Source organism: Vombatus ursinus, unplaced genomic scaffold (genome assembly GCF_900497805.2).
Source record: "Vombatus ursinus unplaced genomic scaffold, bare-nosed wombat genome assembly UNPS02014770.1, whole genome shotgun sequence".
In the NCBI taxonomy this organism is placed as follows: Eukaryota; Metazoa; Chordata; class Mammalia; order Diprotodontia; family Vombatidae; genus Vombatus; species Vombatus ursinus.
Window position 1 is genome coordinate 10,618,648 of NW_020954548.1, and position 20,753 is coordinate 10,639,400.

Below are 20,753 nucleotides of genomic sequence, written 5' to 3' on the forward strand. Positions count from 1 at the left end.
AATAGACAAAAACTAAGTAGTCTCTACACTCAAAAAGCTTACATGTTGTTCGGGGCAACTAACATATACATGTAATGAAGGAGAGTTGGTCAGGACATCTCAGATATTTGATTCCCCACTCCCATCCCCAACCAAGCTTATGAAATCACAGAAGGTGTAGGTAACAAAGACAACCTTGTCCTAACATGTCAAATGAATTTTTAAAATGGGTTTTCACTTTGTTACCATTTTATGAAGTGTGAAAGTATCGGCTGGTCGAGGATAGGCTGTATGCTTGAAGGTCAAAGAAAAATAAGACACAGTCTCTAGATAACGAGTCAGTGAAGATAGTTCCAAGGGAGCAGCAGAGAAGAGAGCTAACCATGGATTTAATATTGAATGAACCCTAGCAATTGAGAGTTGGGCTGTAGAGAAAAATAGACTCAAGGATACAATCTGAGTGACCTGCTTAATAGAGACACTCCACCTGGGGTGGAGTGGCATTAAGACATCCCAAAAAGAGAAAGGGTATTGAATCTCTTTGGTGTCAGCGTGAGTTGTTTTGGCCCTGTGTGTTCCCTATGCCTTACTACAGATGTATACTTTGCATGGATCCACTCATCACACTAGTACTGGATTTGTGGAAGAATGAGTCCCAGATTAATGGGGAGATGGAGAGTGTTTTATTGCTACTGTTTTTACCTCGCTGTTTCAGTGAGTGCCTTTGCTTTGAGATAGTTCTCTCTACTAGATGACTAATAAAGATATGTGTACTAGAGAGAGGTCAAAGATGGTAGTTTTAGCAGTGAGTACCTTGAAAATGAGAAAGTAGTCACTGCCTGGGGTGATTGCACCCAACCTGCCAGTCTGCGATTCGAGACATGGCCTGCAGTGGTCCTATATGTACATTTAAATAAATGAAAAATATCCCCAAAACAGATACAAGGGAACTTTAGGGGTCGGGGGAGGAAAGGCTTCTTGCAGAAGGTAGCCCTTTAGTTGAGCACCGAAGGATTCTAGGCATTCTAAGAGGCAGAGGTGGAGAAGGAAGGCATGTTAGGTATGGAGGAGGGGTAAGAAGCTAGTGTAAAGGCTGATTGAGATAGGAAGTTATGTGCAAAGAAGAGTAAGTAGGCCAGTTTGGCTCAAACATAGAATTCAGGAAAGGGAGTGGTGTATAATAAGCCCGGGAAGATAGGCTGCAGCCAGGTTGTGAAGGGCTTTCAATGTCAAAGAGAGGAGTTTGTATTTTATCATTGCGGCAGCTGTGTGGTAGATGGGTTGGACGGTGTACTGACAGAAGGCGAGGAGCCTAATTAGGAGGTTATCGCAATCATTGGCGAGAGATGATGAGGTTCTGAAGCAAAGAGTTGATGATGGCTCTCATTTTGTGAACCTGGATGACTGAAAGGATTTTTCCTTGACAAAAACCAGGAACATTAGGAGGAGGGCTGGGTTTGGGAGGAAAGATAATCCATTTTTATACATGTTGAGCTTAAAATGCCTATGGGACTTGCAGTCTGAAAGGTCCAATGATGTATGACGTTGTATTTATCCTGATATGATATTTTATATTACTAGATTTTACTCAGTGTCCTTGCTTCTTAAGATATTTTTGCATACTATTTTTAATGTGTTAGTTATCCCACTGAATCTTTTAAAGTGTGTAAAGAACCCGTGGAACTTACATTCAGCGTATGATCTTCGTTATTTTACAGCATGCATACAGATAGCTCACACATTCTCCACTCTGCCCCCAGCTTTTTTTTTTTTTTATTTAAGAGAAAGAGAAGTTAAAATAAATTAGTAGTCAAGGTACGGTGGACAGAATAATGGTTTTGGAGCCAGAAGCCCTGGGCTGGAATTTCAGCTCTGTCACTTCCTTTCTGTGTGACCTTGGAGAAGTCACTTCTGTTTGGGTCTCATGTAAATGAGGCAGTTGGGTTTAGATGAGCTCTGAGATCCTTTCCAACTTTAAAGTTCCTAGTTCGTTACATTTAATTATGGTTTTCAAATGTGTGTTTGAATGTTTTTCTGCTATTCCTTCTCCTTTGGTAGCAAAGAGCACATTTTAAGAGGTCTGCTTCTTTGCTTTTCTTCATGGGGCCGCGCCCTGGGACTGTGGGTCTGGGCACATTTTGCCTAGCCACAGAGTTTTTGCTAGTACACTTCTGGTTGCAGGGGAGTCCAAGGCTGCAACCTCAACTCTGGATAGGGAAAAAAAAATAAAATTTTACCTTTTTGCCTAATCTCTCAGGACAGCAAAATTATCTCTTGCTGGGTTAGCAGATACCTTGCAGAATTCACCTCAGGGCCCCCAAATGCTATGCAAATTGGAGCCTTTTCAGCGTTACTGAAGGAAATGACCAGAAGACTTTGGCCAGCATGAACAAAACTCTCCAAGACCGAGTTTCCTGGATGTGGGACTCAGCCTCACTGTCTCTCCCTTGCCGCTGGTTGGGCGTGCTGCAAGTGGAGTTGTTATACATGGAATGTCTTGGATCTAATTGGGCGCGTTGCCCCGGGGAGTTTGTTGATGCTGTTGAGTGAGGCTGTTGTATATGTTGGCTCTGACCCCTTGAACCCCCAACTGGGGAGAGAGTCCAGCCACAATAAGCTCCTTTCACTGAAAGGCTTTACTCAGCAAACTCAGCGCTGAATGACTGCATGAATTTTTCTCCTTCCTGTAAATCACATGGCAGGAGGAGAGTGGCTTGTACCATTTGGCATTCTATGTAGCCAGCATGACACGTGCATACTGCAGTTATTTCTCCTGGCAGGCTGCTGATTGGTTTGCTTACTGAAATAGACAGTGAAGGCAACATGAGGAGAGTGTCTCTCTCACCTGAAAACATAGCATTTTCTGTCTCTCTTTAGGAGATCATTTAGTACCATCTGCTATAAGATGTCCTGGTTTCTGTCCCTACAAGAAGGGAAGTGAACTGATTTATAGACTTTACTGCTTCCATCAAGCAATGAACTCAAGAATATAGCTACACTCTCCACTAGTACAGATTGCAACTCATCCATTCCTCCTTCTCCTATGAGAACCTTCCATAAACACTCAGTGAAGAAGGATAAAATGTTTTGAACACTCTAGGCACTGGGATTCACCAATTTTACAAAAGTGGGTTCTCTGCAACAAAGATGGCTAGCAAATAAGAAAGCAATCCATTTTCTCTCTGATGTGACTAGTCATTTAACTTCTCAGGGCCCCAAGCAATTCTCTAAGACTTCGAGTGGCAGAGGGGTACAGAGTAATTCCTTACCCAAGAGCTCTCTACATCAATGAAAACATAGGTTTCATTGGTTTAAAAAAATGGTCTTTCCAGCTGTGGCATTATATGGTTCTTGGATGTGGGGAGTATCCTCAAAGAGTTGTGAGGAAAGTGTAAACCTTAAGTTGTGCTAGAAATATGTGCTACAATGATGGTGTTGCTGGAATAGCAGTTCTTGAAGGCTGGGTCTCAAGATTTAGTTGACCCAAAGCCTTTGAAGTCATGCTGGAGGAAATAATATTGGCATTGGCACAAATCAATACAAAGAGAACAAAAACTCCAGGTGCCAATTCAATTTTGTTTGGAAAGTATTTATCAAGCACCTACTATGTGTTATTTCTGAGACCTGATAGGAAACCCAAGGGTAGAACATGTCTCTGTGAGTATAATTTATTCAAAAGAAATGGGTAAGTAAAAGGGGGAGTTGGAGGGTTGTATATTAACAAGGTATGCTTACATAAGGAAAGAGAAGAACCAGAGGGGGAAAATCTGGCAGAGAATATTTGGGTAAAGATCAGATAAGGCAGGAACAGAAGTAATTTTGTCATTGATGTATACTGCAGACTACCTCAGAAAAACAGGAAGTAGATAAGGATTTGGGGAAAAAAATTATAAGCACAGGCACAGGCTGCCTTTGTGATAATTTTATCCTTTATAGGAAGAACCAACAATTGAAATGCTGTTCTGGATATGATTCTTACTAGAAAACAGGAACTATTTTCTGGGGGATGGGGAGAGGTTGGAAATAATGGGAAGTTTGGGTGGAAATTATCACTCTCATAGAATTTGTGACAGAGGAGAGAAAATCTGGGCAAAATCTAGCATGTACCTAAATTTTGTGAAAACATTTCAATGTATCCAGAGGAAAGATAGATGGGATCCCACAGATTCAAGAGACAGGGCATTCCAGCCCAAGAGGGATAGGAAATGTTGAAGAATAAAATTCTGAAGACACAAAGAGAAACAAGTTTAACGAGAAGAAAAAATTGGATTTTTCTGAAGAGACCTATATGGATGTACAGAGAACCCATCAGCCAACTTAGATTTAAAAAAATGAACAGAAGATGGAAACAAGCCCAAGCAACAGAAGATGAATATAAGTTTGGCATGGTAAGAATTGTGTCAGAAATGCTAAAGCTCAAAAAGAGCTTCACCTGGTGAGGGAAGCTAAAGACAACAAAATTAAAAAAAAAAGCATTGGGGCAAGATGTCAGAGTAGAGGCAACCCAGGTGAACTCTGCCAACATTCCTCTCCAAAAAACTTTAAAATGATGCCTCAAATAAGTTTTGAAATGGCAGAGCCAACAAAAGGTCGGGGTGAGACATTTTTCCAGGCTAAGACAACTCAAGAGGTTGGCAGGAGAGGTCTGTGAGCCACAGTGGGAGCCAGCCTGGAGTATACACAGCACGGCACAAAGCACAGCACCAGCAGGCCCTGTAGGTGGTTGTAACAGTGGCAGCAGCAGCTTCAGGAGCTCTCAGCCCAGAGATTGTAAGAGAGTCAGACAACTGGTCAGAAAGAGATTACAGGGGATCCTTTGGTGATACTGGGTCCAACTGGTGATGATTAGCAGCTCTATTGTCCATATTCAGTTCTGGGTCACAGTTCAAGGGCAGAGAGGAGTGTTAGCACTTGTGACTGCAGGGGGATAGGAGATTTTTCTGGGTAAAGACCAGAGTGCAGACCAGGAGAGCAGTCTTCACATATCTCTCCCAGGTTAACACTGCCTTGGAAGCACTGGAAACTTGGAGACCCCCAGAATTAGTTCTCAAAAGAGCAGCACAAAATGTCAGAAGCTCAGAACAGTGCCTCCCCAACCCCAGGTGACCAGAGGCCAACTTTAACATAACATTCAAAGTCAAGAAATTGGCTGGAAAGATGAGCGAAAAAATTTAAAAAAAACTTGCCTATAAAAACTACTACAGTGGTAGCAAAGATCAAGACACAAACTCAGAAGAATGTAACAATATGAAACCAACTACAACCAAAGCCTCAAAGAAAAATGCCGATTGGACCCAAGCGCAACGAAAAATTCTGGAAGAGTAAAAGAAAGAGATAAGAGTGGTAGAGGAAAAATTGGAAAAAGAAATGAGAGTGATGCAAGAAAATTATGAAAAAAGAATTAACAGCTTGGTAAAAGAGGCACAAAAATTCACTGAAGAAAAGAACTCCTTACAAAGCAGAATAGACCAAATGGAAAAAGAGGTACAAAAATTCAATGAGGAAAATAACTCCTTAAAAAGCAGAATTTCTGTTTAAAAAGCAGAAAAGGCCAAATGGAAATTAAAGTACAAAAACTCACTGAAGAAAATAATTCCTTAAGACTTAGAATTGGGCAAGTGGAAGCTAATGTCTCTGTGAGACATCAAGAAACAATAAAACAGTCAATAGAATGAAAAAAAATAGAAGAAAATGTGAAAAATCTTATTGGAAAAACAATCTGGAAAATAGATTGCAAAAATGATAATTTAAGAATTATTGGACTAGCTGAAAGCTATAATTAAAAAAAAGAACCTAGATATCATATTTTAAGAAATTCTAAAGGAAAACTGCCCTGGTATCTTAGACCAGGAGGGTAAAATAGAAATTGAAAGAATCCACCAATCACCTCCTAAAAGAAATCCCCAAATGAAAACTCCCAGGAATATTACAAATTTTAGAGCCCTGAGGTTGAGGAGAAAATATTGCAAGCAGCCCAAAAGAAACAATTTAAATATTGTGGAGCCACAATCAGGAGCACACACGATTTAGCACTTCCATGTTAAAGAAACAGAGGACTTGGAATAGTATATTCCAGAAGGCAAATGAACTAGGATTACAACCAAGAATAACCTGTCCAGCAAAACTGAGTATAATCCTTCAGGGGGAAAAATGGACAATTAATAAGACGACTTTCAAGCATTTCTGACAAAAAAACCAGAGCTGAATAGAAAATTTGACATTCAAACACAAGACTCAAGCATAAAAAGGTAAACATGGGATTCAAAAAAGTTAAACTGTTTACATTTCTATGCGCCAAGATGATAATCTAACTCCTAAGATCTTTATCATTGTTAGGGCAGTTAGGAGTATAAATAGACAGAGAGTACAGGTGTGAATCAGTTATGCTGGGATGACACCCCCCACCCCCAATGAAAGGGTGAGAAAGAGATACACACTGGAAGAAGAAGGCAGGAAGAGGCAGAATAGGGAAAATTTCTCACATAAAAGAAACATGCAATAAAGAACTTTTATAGTGGAGGGGACTGTGAGGGGGTGGGGAGAGTGGCGGGCAATGCTTGAACATCTCTCATTGGAACTGATTCAAAGAAGGAAGAATACACACATGCACACTCAGTTGGGTGTAGAAATTTCTCTTACCCATTAGGGAAAGGGATGAGAGACATGTGCAGGGGAGAGATGACAAAAGGAAGGGTGGATTAAGGAAGACAATGGTCAGAAGCAAAACAGACTTTTGAGAGGGACAACATAAAAAAAGAGAAAGAAGAATAAATAGAAGAAAATGAGATGGAGGAAAGTACACAGTTAGTAACCATAATCATGAATGTGAATGAGATGAGGTCACCCATAAAATGGAAACAGCGGAATGGATTAGAAATGAGAATCCAACAAAATGTTGTTTACAAGAGACACACTTAAAACAGAAAGATACACACAGAGTTAAAATAAAGGGCTGGAGCAAAATCTATTATGCTTCAACTGAAGTAAAAAAGGCAGGGGTAGCAATCATGATCTCATACAAAGCAAAAACAAAAATCAAACTAATTAAGAGATAATCAGGGAAACTACATTTTGCTAAAAGGTACCACAGACAATGAAGTAATATAGAAATTTTATTACAATAAGTTTCTCTGATAAAGGCCTCATTTCTCAAACATATATATATATACGGAGCTGAATCAAATTTATAAAAATAAGACCCATTCCCCAGTTGATAAATGTTCAAAGGATATGAATAGGCAGCTTTCAGAAGGAGAAATCAAAGCTATTTATAGTCACATTAAAAAATGTTCTAAATCACTATTGATTAGAGAAATGCAAATTAAAACACCTCCTATTAGAAATGACAAATGCTAGAGAACAGGTACATTAATGAACTGTTGGTGGAGTTGTGAACTGGTCCAGTCATTCTGGAGAACAATTTGGAACTATGCCCAAAGAACTATAAAGCTGTGCATAGCCTTTGATCCAGCAATACCACTATTAGGTCAATACCCCAAAGAGATCAAAGGAAAATGAAAAGGATCTATATGTACTATATATATTTGTGTATATATATGTATGTGTATGTATATATACACACACATATATATATACACACACATACACATTTATAAATATATACATATATATCAGCTCTTTCTGTGGTGGCAAGGAATTGAAAATTTAGGGGATGCTAATCAGTTGAGGAATGGCTGAACAGCTTGTGGTATGTGATTGTGATGGAGCACTATTGTGCTATAAGAAACGGGGGGGGTGGTTTCAGAAAAAAAGTTGGAAGATCTATATGACATGATGCAAAGTGAAGTGAGAAGAACTGGGAGATCATTGTGCCCAATAACAGCAATATTGTAATGGTAATCAACTGTGAAAGACTTGACTACTCTGATCAAAATAATGATCCAAGATAATTCCAAAGCACTCATGATAAAAAAAAAATACTATTCATCTCCAGAGAGAGAACTGATGAACTCAGTGCAAATTGAAATATAATTTTCTTTCTTTCTTTCTTTCTTTTTGTGATACAGCTTACATGGAAATATGTTTTGCATGATTTCATATATATAATTGTTATTATTTTGCTTGTGTCCTCAGTAAGTGGGGGAGGGGTAGGAAGGAGGGAATTTGGAACTCAAAATTTTTAAAAACTGTTAAAAACATAAATAATTTTTAAAAAAGCAACATTGGAAGAAAAAGGAAGAGAAAGATAGAACTTTTGCATGGGATGGATGAGAGAATAACTGACAACTGAGGAAGGCAGAGCTGCTCCATTATTTTTTCTTTGCCAAGGAGGATGGCCTGTGCTGGAAATGACAGAACACAAATGACTAACAGGGAATTGACATAGAACACACGGCTGCTCTCTTAGTTTGAGTCACTTGGTCCACACGGATGACACTGTTAGTTAGGAAATGACCCGGCACATGTTATTGCTGAGCCTCTATCAGTGATATGGGGAAGAATGTTGAAAAGCGAGAGTGCTCCCACATGAGCAGAAAAGGACAAACGTCCAAATTTCACCAAAAAAAAAAAAAAAACCAAAAAGGAAGGGAAGAGAGTCAAACTATTGGACAGTGAGCTCTGCTTCAATTCCTGAGAAAATTCTAGAACAGATCGTTAAAGAGACAGTTGGAGAACATCTAGAAGAGGATGATAACAAAGGGCCAGCGTGGCTAAAGGACGGACCATACCAGACTAACCTTATTTCCTCTTTGGACAGGATTGTTAAACTAGTAGATCAGGAGAATGCAGAGGACGTAGTTTGCCTAGACTTTAGCAAAGCATCTCATGCTATTCTCGTGGAAACCATGGAGAGATATGGATTAGAGGAGAACTCAATTAGACGGATCTAAACTGGTTGAAAGGCTGGACTCCAAGAGTGGTTGTTAATGATGCATTACCCACATGGGAGGAGGTTTTTCATACATCGTCTTCTCTCCGTTAACAGTTACCACCCTAGTGGTATTGGCAATAACCTCTGAATTGATCCTTTTGTCTTCAATTCTTCAATCCAACCTATGTAGCTTCCGAAATGGTCTTTCTAAGACACAGATCTGAGGCAAGTTATTGGACTTCTTTGAGCCTAATTTTCCTCGGTAATAAAATGAGGGGGTTGAAATAGATAATAATAATAGATGTCATTTAAACAGCATTTTAAAAGCGTTAGATTATGGTAGCTTAGATTTAAAGCTGGAAGAGACCTTGGGGGGCATTTGGTCCAACCCTCTCATTTTAGAGATGAAGGAACAGAGGCCCAGGGAAGTTAAGTGATTTTTTTCCCAATGTCCTTTAAGTAGTAGGTAGCAGAGCCCAGATTTGGACTCAGGTCATCTCATTCCCTATCTGCTGTTCTTTGAATTTCACAACAACTTCATGATAAGTGATCTACAGGATTAATTATCCTCTTTTTACAGATGAGTAAATGGCTCAGAGAGATTTTCAGTGGATTATTCATGGACATTCACGGACAAAGCTAGTTAAGTGTCAGAGGCAGGATTCAAACTCTGGCTTATCCTGACTCCAAGTCCAGTCTTCTTTCTGAATAGAGCACTGGACCTGGAGTCAGGAAGCCCTGAGTTCAAATCCTACCACATACACTTACTAGCTGTATGGCCCTGGACAAGGCAGATGTCCTTATCTGTAAAATGGGAATAGTAGCAGCAACTACGTTGTAGTGTTTTTTTAAGGATCAAATGAGATAACACGTTACAGCATCTTGCAAATCTTAAATAAATGCTGGCCATTATTATTATACCATGTTCTCTCCCATCTGTTACGCAAGCTCTAAAACTTATGATTCTTTAAACTGGTTTCCAGGACTCCATTCCCTCTATATTCCAGTCCATTCTCTACAGCAGATCACGTTCCCTTGATAATCATATCACTTTGCTATATAATTTTCAATAGTTCACCACTGGTTACAGAGCAACCTGCCAATCCTTGGGCTAGTATTCAAGACCATCCATAAGTGGGCCCCAGTTAGACATTAGCTTTCTAATTCTGACTTCCTGTACTTCCTTACGAGGGTTGCCCACTTCAGCCAGACTCGTCTAATTCCTGTCCCTAGTGCACTCATGCAGAGACCTGTTCTTTTTTCCTTTGTTCGCATCATTTTCCCCAAATGGAGCATTTATGCCTATGCAAATCTTCCTCATCCTTTGAGGCCCGCTCCAAGAATGTAATAACGAGGTCTTGGTACATCTTGAATCACTGAAGGTATTCAAAGAGCTGTGACCTGACATCATCTCCCAATCCATTTGCACACAGCATATAGATCATGGCCTATGTCTAAAATCACAGAGACGTGGTGACGTTCCCCGCAGGAGTCCATGCCTCTCAGGTACTTGCATGCAGGGTTTTTTATGGAGACTGACTCACTGTCTCGTTTACATGGAGCAGGGCTGACTACAGATTAGGGTATTAAGATGTCCCATAACTATTAGATTTAAACACCAGCATAAGGAAACAAAGAGCTATAAAGCAGCATTGGAATGTCACCACATAAACCACAATAAACTCTTATTGCCCATGGCTAGCAGGAGACAAAATATTATTCCAGAATATGAGACAGAAAGTAAAGCTATTTTGGGACAGTGCATATACGTTCATTTTTCCAAGGGACTAAATGGTGCCATGGTGGCCGATGACAGTGATTGAACCTCCAGAAAGGGAAAAACACACACACACACACAAAAGCAGGGCAATTAGTTGTGTGATAAATCCTGTCTTGGGAAGTGTTGAATCAAAATAAAAAAATCTGTCATGTACACATGAATTTGAAATAGGGCTCATTAGAAAGTGAATTTGCTATCTTCAGTCTAAATGAAATGTGCAACCATATGCTTTTATATGGATTTTGATGCATATGACAAAGCCAGCAGTTAATGCCAAGTTTGCAACCATTATAGAAAATAAAGCAGATCCACACAGGGAGGCAATGTAGCAAAATGGAATGAGCTTTGGGCACTGGGTTCCAATTTTGCTTTGACATACTAGCTATGTGACAGAGAGCAAGCATTTTACCTCTTTCAGCCTCAGTTCTGTCATCTATAAAATGGGTGTAAATAATACATAGATTACCTACTTCATGGGGTTATTTTGAAGAAAATGCTTTCTTAGTGTTAAAGTCTTCTATAAATTAAAGTTATTATTACATATTACTTTATTGTACAAATCACAATTTTAAAAATTGGGTTTTTCTAGATATATCTTGGAGATTCATAATTAATTTCAGCTAAAAAGAAAAACTGAAAATGACCTTTTCTGGTTGTGCTTTAGTAATGCTGGGTCTGTGACTATGTCATTAGATTCTCATTTATGTGTATGATTGGGGATCTAACCACAGAGGGCCTGGTTGGTAGGGAATGAGGGTCATCATAGATTTTGTTATTAAGCTTGAAGGGAGACTTCTGGTGGCACAGTGGATAGAGCTTGGGCCTGGAGTCAGAAAGACCTGAGTTCAAATCCAAACTCTATGTAACCCTCAGAAAGTCACTTAGCTACTGTCTGCCTCAGTTTCCTCATCTGTAAAATGAAGTCCTTTAGAACTTCGAGGTTCAGAGGCAGTGTTGCTTCTCATGCTTCCTGGGTGGAGATTGGTACATCTAAGGGAGGGAAGCTGGTGAGAATGTGATGTGTATGTAGTTCCTACAGGCCTGAAATTAGAAAACAGAGCCTGGCATTTACCACTAGAATGCTGGGCCACATAGGGCTGGCCCCAATTATAAAGGGAGAGTAGAGGTTCTCATTTCAGTGGGTTGTCAAATTCTGAGAGAGTCCTATTTCCCCTTCATACCCTTTGGAAATCATAAAGACAAGGCTAAGAAGATTCCATCATCCTCCCCTTCTAACCAGGTCATGAGATATAAGAGGGTCCCAGTTGAATGACAAATATATCAACATGGCCAGTGCCATTGAAGTCTCCTGCCAGTGAAGGTTATCAGAAATGGAAAACAATTAGCAAAGTAGTAGAACTGCCTACCTTGTGGTGCCAGAATCACTTTCAACTCTGAGGGCTTCAAGAACTCTGAGAGGCCACTGAGCATCTCATAAGAGGGAGGTCGTATTGGGTGTTCCAAGAAAGGCAGGGCATATTATAGGCTTATGTAATCAGGAACCAATATCCCTTTATCTATGGTGCTGCTAATTTTTCTAGCACTATCCTAGAGGAGAGAAGGTCAGTGGGAAATGGGCAGGCTTGTTTACAAGCTAATAATGCCTAGATTATTCTTGACCTGAAAAGTATGCATAGTCTTCACACTGCAGTCAAATATAACCCCGTACTCTGAGAGAACCTTGGAGTGTAGAAACTCATGTCGGAGTCTGAGCAGCGTTGTATTGGAATCTAGACAAACTTAAAGGCCAGACTGAGAATTGCCCCTACCTCGTGGAAAATTAGCAAAAGTTTCCACTGGGTGAGTCTGGATTCTCTAGGCAATGTGAGGATTTCCTGCTACCCAACTGTTGCTGCCTCCCTCCCTCTTGCCTATACACAGTCCTTCTTTCCATAAATTCAGTCTAGTCCTGGAATTATGCCAAGAGCTTCAGAAGACTGGACTAACTCACCAAGGATGGCAGAATTCCCAGGACTCAGGACCAGCTGTGTTCCCAGAGGAGAAGTCAGCACAGAGGGAAGGTTGGGTCCATTGGCTGAAAGCAGGGCCTTCATGTTTTCCTCTTCAGAAGGGGGATGGGGTGGATCTGTGAGCAGGGAAATGATGAATCAGAGCTGGCTAAAACATTAAAAATCTACTACCTTTAGGAGTGGTGGGGAAGAGGAAGAGGTTAAGTATTAAAAGGTAAGGTATTTCTATTGCTGGCTTCTGAGAGGCACCTCTCTAGAGGAGACATCCACACTTCCACTGGGGTTGGGATCTGAGTTACAGGCTTAATATACTATGCCTGAAAAAACAAGGCTGCTTCTGAGAATTGGGCACATTTCTGTACAGATGTTCCTTACTTTGCGCCAAAAAATGTGTTTCTGAAAACACAAATTGAGTTTTTGTCAATCAAACCATATTTGGATAATCTTGCGGTGTTTATAAGCAAAAAACTCCCTTTAGAAAACTTAATAGTTAGCCATCTTCCCATTTCCCACCTCTGGGCATTTGAGCAGGCTGCTTTTATGCCAGGAACACACTCCTTCCTCAAATTTCCTTGCAGCACACTGTTCAGATCTCTCCTTTGCCCTCATCATGCCCTACCTTGCATTATGCTTTGTTGTGTTCATGTCCTACCCTTTCCCTCAGGAGAATGTAAGTTCCTTGAGAAATGACTGAGTTGTCTTTGTCTTCTCAGTCTAGCACAGTGATTTGCACATTGTTAAGTATTTAATACATTTTAGCTGAAATGAAATAAGTTTGCTTTGTAACTAACAGCTGAATGACCAAGGAGAAGTGATTTAACCATTCTGTGTCTCTGTCAAATGAGGAGGTTGAACCAGATGCTTTTCAAGGTCCCATTAATCTCAAAAATTCTCTGAATTCTACACGTCAGTTAATGGTATCACCAACCTAAGCCCAAGTCTTCCCCTCCTTAAATTCTTTGAAATACAGGGTATCCCAAAAGTCTTAGTGTCTTTGTAAGCTTTAAGATGGCTTTATGTTATATCTAAAAGTTCTTATGATGGGAGCTATACCATATGTTTCTTCTATGTTCAGCCTCCTGCCCCATGCCTATAGAGCTCACAGTGAGTCCTCAATAACTGTTTGCTGAATGAATGTAGGTCTGTGTTATTATACTACAAACAAACCTCTTGAGTCTCAATAGTTGGCACTAGGTCTCAGCTTTTTGAAAAAAAAAATTCCACTTAAAAAATTTAAACTGGTTTTAAACGATTAAAAAAAGAAAATGAAACCACTTTTTATATTCAGAAAGTGCCTAGAATAATGAATGAACTGTGATCAATAAACCAAGGTTATTTCTGATAAAAAAAAATGCCCTGGAGTAAGAATTTAAATAGCAATTTTCCGTCAGATTTGATTAAAGTGGGGAAGAAGTAACATTCCCCAAACAGTCTTTTCACCCGCTTTTCAATGGCACCGTAGTGCTAAACACAAGTTCACAGAATGTACACACTTCATTACCAGACCTACAGTAGCAGCTACACACCCTGGTTAATCTTTCATCTCTCCATTAGTAGAAAGTGATGGGGAAGTGTTATTAGGGAGGAAAACTCCATCAGTAAGTACCATAAATCAGTGAGGGGTAATGGTCCCACCCAGGCTCTGGGCTCAACGGCTTTTTGAGTCCAATCGTCCGGCTAGAAGCTCAGCCCATGACTGTGAAATTGAACACAAAGTAAACTTCATCCTTCACTGAACTGAGTTATTGTTGCTTTCTGAGATGATTTGGGGCTTATATAGTCGCTGGTGAGCTGCAAACCCTACTGGGGCACTTGGTGAGTTACCATGAGTAGTCTTTTGGAAGCCAGAGTGAGCAGAGACTTCACACCAGCAGTTTGGCGAAACTAAAGCCTAAATTATTTCTTTCTCATACTAAATCATTTCCATTCTAATAATAGCCCTATTTGTAGGTGGGTAGGTACATAGGTATAGCCCTCTACTAAAGCTAAGACCTTACTATGGTATGGAGGTGCTTCTGGATTCTTAAAGACTTTACTGGTAGAGCAAGCTCTGCTAGGCATTACCAAATTGAATTAAAGACCCAGTGATGGAGGATATCTGTCTGTCTATCTGTCTATCCATCGCATCCATCATCCAAGCAGCTAGCCTGGCTTAGATCCAGAGAGCCTTATTTCCAGGTAGACTGCCTGGTTATGAATTTTTCAATCATGTCAACTCTCGACCATCTATTAAGTTACAAAGAGGTTGCAATTTGTGTTAGTGAAACCAATGAAATTATGGTAAAACAGATTCTTGAAGTATTGAATTAACGTGTGTATGTGTGTAAATATAAGACCATTTTTATTGCTGTATTTCCCTTGGATAACTGCAGGTGTGTTAGACGTGGCGTTTACTTGACAACTCTAGTAGGCCCTAGACATGAATTGATGTCAGGAACTTTTTTTTGTTTGTTTTTAGGCAATTGGGGTTAAGTGACTTGCCCAGGGTCACATAGCTAGTAAGTGTCAAGTGTCTGATTTGAGGCTGGATTTGAACTCAGGTCCTCCTGACTCCAGGGCTGGTGCTCTATCCACTATGCCACCTAACTGCCCCTGTGTCAGGGACTTTTATCTGTGATGCAGGCTGATTTAATCAGCACTCTGAGCCAGAGCAGGAAGTGGGGACATAAAGGTAGGGACAGGGTGACTGACATGTCCATAAGTGCAGCCTCTAACTCTGAAGGGATTTTGGTGAGCTTCATCTGACCTATTCTTGACTGGTGTATTTGTAAGGGTCTCTAACTCCCTTTGCCTTACTGGGTACAAAACTCTATAGGCCTGGCTAGCTAGTCCATCCAGGAGCAGTTATGTATGTAGCTTTCTTTTTACTGGGGAAGATAAAGATGGAAACTCAACCCAGCATTTGGCTGTGCATCATATGTGCACACATTGTCTTTACTCTCCTCTTGGGAATGAGGATGCCCTAATGGTTTGTATGTTATTCAGCAAATATTACAGTTAGTCTAAGATGGTTGAGCACAAGTCTCTGTTCCTTGATGTTCCAAATCTTATTACTGTAAAACCATATATTTAAATTCTTTCCATCCTTTGACTGTCCAGGGCAAGGGAGAAGTTAGGGGAAGTTTAGGTTACTCTGACTGTGTTTGGTGAGAGCACGGAGAGAGGGAGGGGAAGCCGGTGTGGATGCTTTCAACTGAAATCCTGTCCACAGGCAGTTGACCTTGCAGGTGTTTGTTTACCTAGGATCACTAGCTGGGTGTTTTCGGTCACTTCTCCATGAAGATTGACTGCTCTGCAGGAGTAGAGCCCCTGATCAGAAAAGGAGACATTTGTAATCGTCAGGGAGCCATCGTGCAGGTGGTGAAGGGGAGCCAGTTTGCTTTTATTCCCGAACCAAGTGACTTCTACTTCAGGCACACCTAGGAAGAAAAAAAATAAACTCATGAACACAAAATGCAGAGCAGGTGAACAAGGAGGCATTCACGGTCACCTAGCCAGAGAGAGCCTGCCCTTGATACCCGATTGCCTGTGCAGGGTCACTCCTTTAACTTCTCTCTAGATTCTCTCAAAATGCCTGTGCAGTTATTTACTTCAACAAAGAACTAAGGGGAGGTGTCCTTAACTATGAGGAAATTGAAGTGGAAAGTTAGAAACAATACATAAATAATACACACAGTATATCTATCTATCACACAGTCACCCTGTTTATACTCTTAATATGAAACTCTTTTAAAAGTTCTTATGGGGGAAGGGTCTGTTTTTGGGGCTCCTATTAAAGGGGGTAGCTACCCCCTAGTCATAGAGTTATAATTAAGGGTGTGCTGAAAAATGTTTAACAACTGACTCTCCAAAAACATGTATCCATAACCCACTTCTAAATTTAATTTGCATCATCAACATTTTCACCATCACTTTCTTAAGTGTAAGCAATCAACAAAATAGTAAATTGAGCCCTAATTTGTAGTGTTTGCCAAATTCCAAGGTGTACATGCTCACAACAAAAGTTAACAATTGGCTTTCCTGAGGTGGCTTCAGCACACAAGTGGTATTAATATTTTAATGAGGTGGTTGGCTAAGAGCACCTTGAGCTCTTTGGAAGAAAAATTGTTATAAAAACAAAACAAAATGAAACAAACCCCAAGAGTTACCTACTACCTTTACGATAAAATATAAACATCTCTGTCTGGCATTTTAAATCATTCACAACCTGTTTCCAACCAATCATTCCAGGCTTATTATACATTACTACCATCCCCCACCCCCTTATACACATTCTGTGGTCCAGCCAAACTGACCTTCTTGCACTTCATAAATTACTGTCAGATTTTGCCCAGGTTCCCCCCCCACCCTCTCTCACCATGCTTGTCCTGTACCGCCTCCTTCCTTCCATGTCTTAGAATCCTTAGTTTCGTTCAAAGCTTGACCCAAGCACCCGTGAATCTTTTCATGATTACACCAGATGCTCGTACTTCCCCTCCCCCAATTACCTTGCATTTATTTTTTGTATTTCTATATGATGAACATGCTGTCTTCTGTGAAAGAAAAAAGAATTCTATCTCCTGACTCTATTACTTTGGTCAGGGCAATAATTTGCTAAGTCTGAAATGTGCTCCTTCCTTATACCTTCCTTGAAGAATCTTTGGCTTCTTTCAAAATACTGCTGAAGGGACACCGCCTATGTGAGATTTTCCAGATCCATCCACTGAAATTACTTTGTATATACGTAGCGTTGTATTCCTTAGGAGAATATAAGCTCTACGAGGGCAGGAACTGTTTCATTTTTGCTTTTGTCTTCCCAGCAGTATTTTATACATGATAGGTGTTGAATAAATATTGAATTAAATACCATACTGCCCTCTACCCATTGCTTGCTTATTTTTTTTTCCTTCCTTTAACAAATATTTATTGGTCCCATTTGGGGCTAAATAGTGAACTTTCCCTTTGCCCAATCTATAACAGGTCCTGGCTGCTCAGGCTCCTCAGATTTGAGTTTCTTCTCAGACAATAACGCTTCTCTTTGTTGGGAGCTGTTGCCTCATTGCCTTGTGTGTGTTCACCCATTTATCTGGCAGCTGCTCTTGATTTAGTCTGTGTTTCCTTCCTCCACTTGCTGGTTTGAAGATGGGCAGCCCAAGTGTTTGGCACATCTGAGATCTCTCCTCTGATCACCTGGGCAAAAGATTGATTTGTTCTCTTCTTTTATTCTGCTGATGAATCATAATGGAATCAAAACCACCTGGAACCAGCACGTTGGCTGGGGAAGAGGGAATTTTCCCCGTAAAGGGATGAGTAGTTACAGTTTTCTAGAGTCCCCTCACATCAGTAGCTCATGCAGATTTGCTGCAATCAAATGGCCCGCGTGTTTATTTGAGAAGTCTGACCGGCATGTCTCCTCCACATATAGACAGATAACAGGTGAGGTTGAGTGGGAGAACCTGCTGTTTCAGGTATCACCACTAGGGAGAGCAAGAGCATTACATGAACTAAACAATAACGACTTGATCTTAGAAGGAAAGAACCTTTATACCAAAGCTCAAGATGTATTTTGAGTTTTTAGTTAAATTTTAAAAGAAAAACTTAATACCAATTAGGAGAGGAATGACTGTGCAAAGTAAGCTGCAAACAAAGGTCCCTGGCCTTATTCTCTCCGGTAAAAACAAGAAAAAAGAGGTCACCTAAAAAGAATACCATCTGTAGCCAATTCTTTTATTGGGCTTTGAATTGTCCTTTTCTACATGGACTGTATAGGTCTCCACTTAGGAAGGGGTCTGGACTTTCAGCTTTTATTCCCTTTGAGGAACTAATGACTTCCAAAGAGCATGTGATTCACAACAAGGGAGCCTGCCTAGATGGTTCTTTGGTTCTATCAATAAATGCTTTTTGAATGAACAAATGACCTCAGCTCTCAACCTGACTTCACTTAGAGCATGGGACCAATGTTTGCCTCTCTTTGTGAAGGCATGCCTGTTTTCATAGCAGTGCCCCCCGAAACCCCAATCCCTTTCTCCATATTCTTAATTCCAGAGAGATCCCAAAGCTATAGATTTAGATGTGTTAGATTACATGCTGTAAAACTGATTTCTCATTATGTCAGATAGCATGGTTTGGCCACAAAGAGAAATAGATAAAGAATGAAAACAGTGTTGGACTTGGAATCAAGAAGTATGTTTGAATCCTGCCTCAGACGCTTACTAATTGTGTGACTTTGGGCAAGTCACAAACTTCTTTGAGTCTTGGTTTCCTAATCTGTAAAATGAGGGTAATAATAATATCTTGTTTGCAAGTTTGCTGTGAAAACCAAATGAGTCTTAAAGTGCTTTATAGTGTCTATATGAATGAACTATTATTAGGTGAGGAGAACACAGTACAGCTTGGATATTAGCACCTCCACCTGGTTTGCATCCATTCCTGAAAGTCCTAGGATTTAGAACTTGTAAGGAAACTTAGGAGTCATTTGGTTCAACTCTCATTTTAAAGAGTAGGACATTGAGAATCAAAGAATGGAAGTCTCTTGTCCATGGTCAGTTACATGGGTAGAGCAAGGAGCAGAGCTGTGATTTAAACCTAGGTCCTTTTTATTTTATTCCAGTGGTTCTTTTCATCATACCATGTTGCTTCGGATCTCATCAGTAACATTTCTATATGTTTATTCACATTTTCCTTTTGGCCTGTTACGTTCTCCCCCATCACATCTGCCTGCTGAAATCCATCAAGGTGCAACTTAAGTACCAGCTCTTCCATTAAGCCTTCCTCAACCCCTCCTCAACCCCACAGAGAAAAGTGTTCTCTTCCTTTTAAGAATATTCATGACGATGTGTTTGTATGTCTCTTACGTAGTTACCAAATTCCATTGTGTTATAGTTATCTGAGCATGCATCTTATATCCCCAATTAAATGGTATGCTTCTTGAAGAGACTTCAAATTTTGCTTATCTTTATATGTTCCCTCAGTACCTCCCACAAACTTCTGAACAAAAGAAGTTCTTCATTGAATTTAGTATTTCAATGAATAAAAGAATGAGTAACTTCCATCACCTTATACATGTCATCTCTGTTTGTAAAACGGGTCATTCAGACTGTCAACAGAACATGGCATTTATATGTTATAAAATGGATTCTTGAAAGCATTGGACTAACAAATTTGGAAAACTGCATTTAAAATCAAGAAGCCTGGGTTGAAATTCTGCCTTCTCTATTTAATTGTGTGACATTGGACAAGAAAAAAATTGGGTAGAAAAAAATGAATAAGGAATCACAGAATTCTGGGAGGTATCTCTTTTATAGAGATGATCAAAAATAGGTTTTGAAAGCTTTACTCTTACTCTTTTATTTGTCACAAGTACCTTAAATATTGACCTTTGTGTATCTTGAAACAGTCCTATCTATTTATTTGTGTTTCGCTCACACTGCCACTTGTATGAGAGACCCTCACTCCTACAATGCTTTCCCTCTCAAGTACACTTTCCCTCTCCAGGCCTCAGTTTCCTCATCTGTTTATAGGTGGTTGGACTAGGTGATCTTCTAACATCTAACCTCCATTACTTCATGACTTGTTGCCTCACCCCCACCCATAAAATGGGACATCCAGTTGACTTGGCTGTTATGTATTATAAAGTGGGTTGGAAACATCAGGAGAGAGATGCTATGTCAGTGGATGGAATGGCGTTTATATTTTTTAAAAATAGAGAAAAGGCTTGAGGCTGTCTCCATAGTTTTCAAAAAAAAGGACCGTCTGATTGTTTTTTTATGCAGAGGGGTGATCTGCTGTGGCTTAGCGGCACCTATCAGCACATGGCCTCTATCCCAGCCTCTTGGCAGTAGTGGCAACAACAGCAACGGTTCCCATTGAAGAGAAATTCTACAGAAAATCGTTATTTGATTTATTCATGAGCTCTTCTCTCCTGATGGCTTTTATTTAAAGGATTTTTCTACAGGAGCTAGGGCTATACATTCTGACCCGAATATAGACTTGTGTTCTGAACTTTTGGATGTGGCGATATTGGCATGCACACCCACTTTTGGTAAAGCATGATCCGAGCCATCAGCTTGAGTCAAAGAACAACCCTTAGGATGCCTTGTGGAACAATATCCAGCTGTTTTAATGCTGGCTTTGATGTGTCTCAGAGATAATCAGAACAAGAGGGCAGAAAAAAATGAATAAGGAATCACAGAATTCTGGGAGGTATCTCTTT

General features: G+C 40.1%; 1 protein-coding gene across 2 annotated transcripts in view; it reads right to left on the bottom strand.

Annotated features, from left to right (window-relative positions):
• ADAMTSL1 (ADAMTS like 1) overlaps positions 1 to 20,753 on the bottom strand; it is a 397,281-nt gene that overhangs the window by 37,008 nt on the left and 339,520 nt on the right. For both annotated transcript variants that reach the window (XM_027862672.1, XM_027862671.1), the window contains 2 exons: positions 15,802 to 15,981; positions 12,544 to 12,678 (listed from right to left, as the gene is read on the bottom strand). In XM_027862672.1, the coding sequence (XP_027718473.1) occupies positions 12,544 to 12,678; positions 15,802 to 15,981 (315 nt within the window). The remainder of the gene's footprint in view (positions 1 to 12,543; positions 12,679 to 15,801; positions 15,982 to 20,753) is intronic.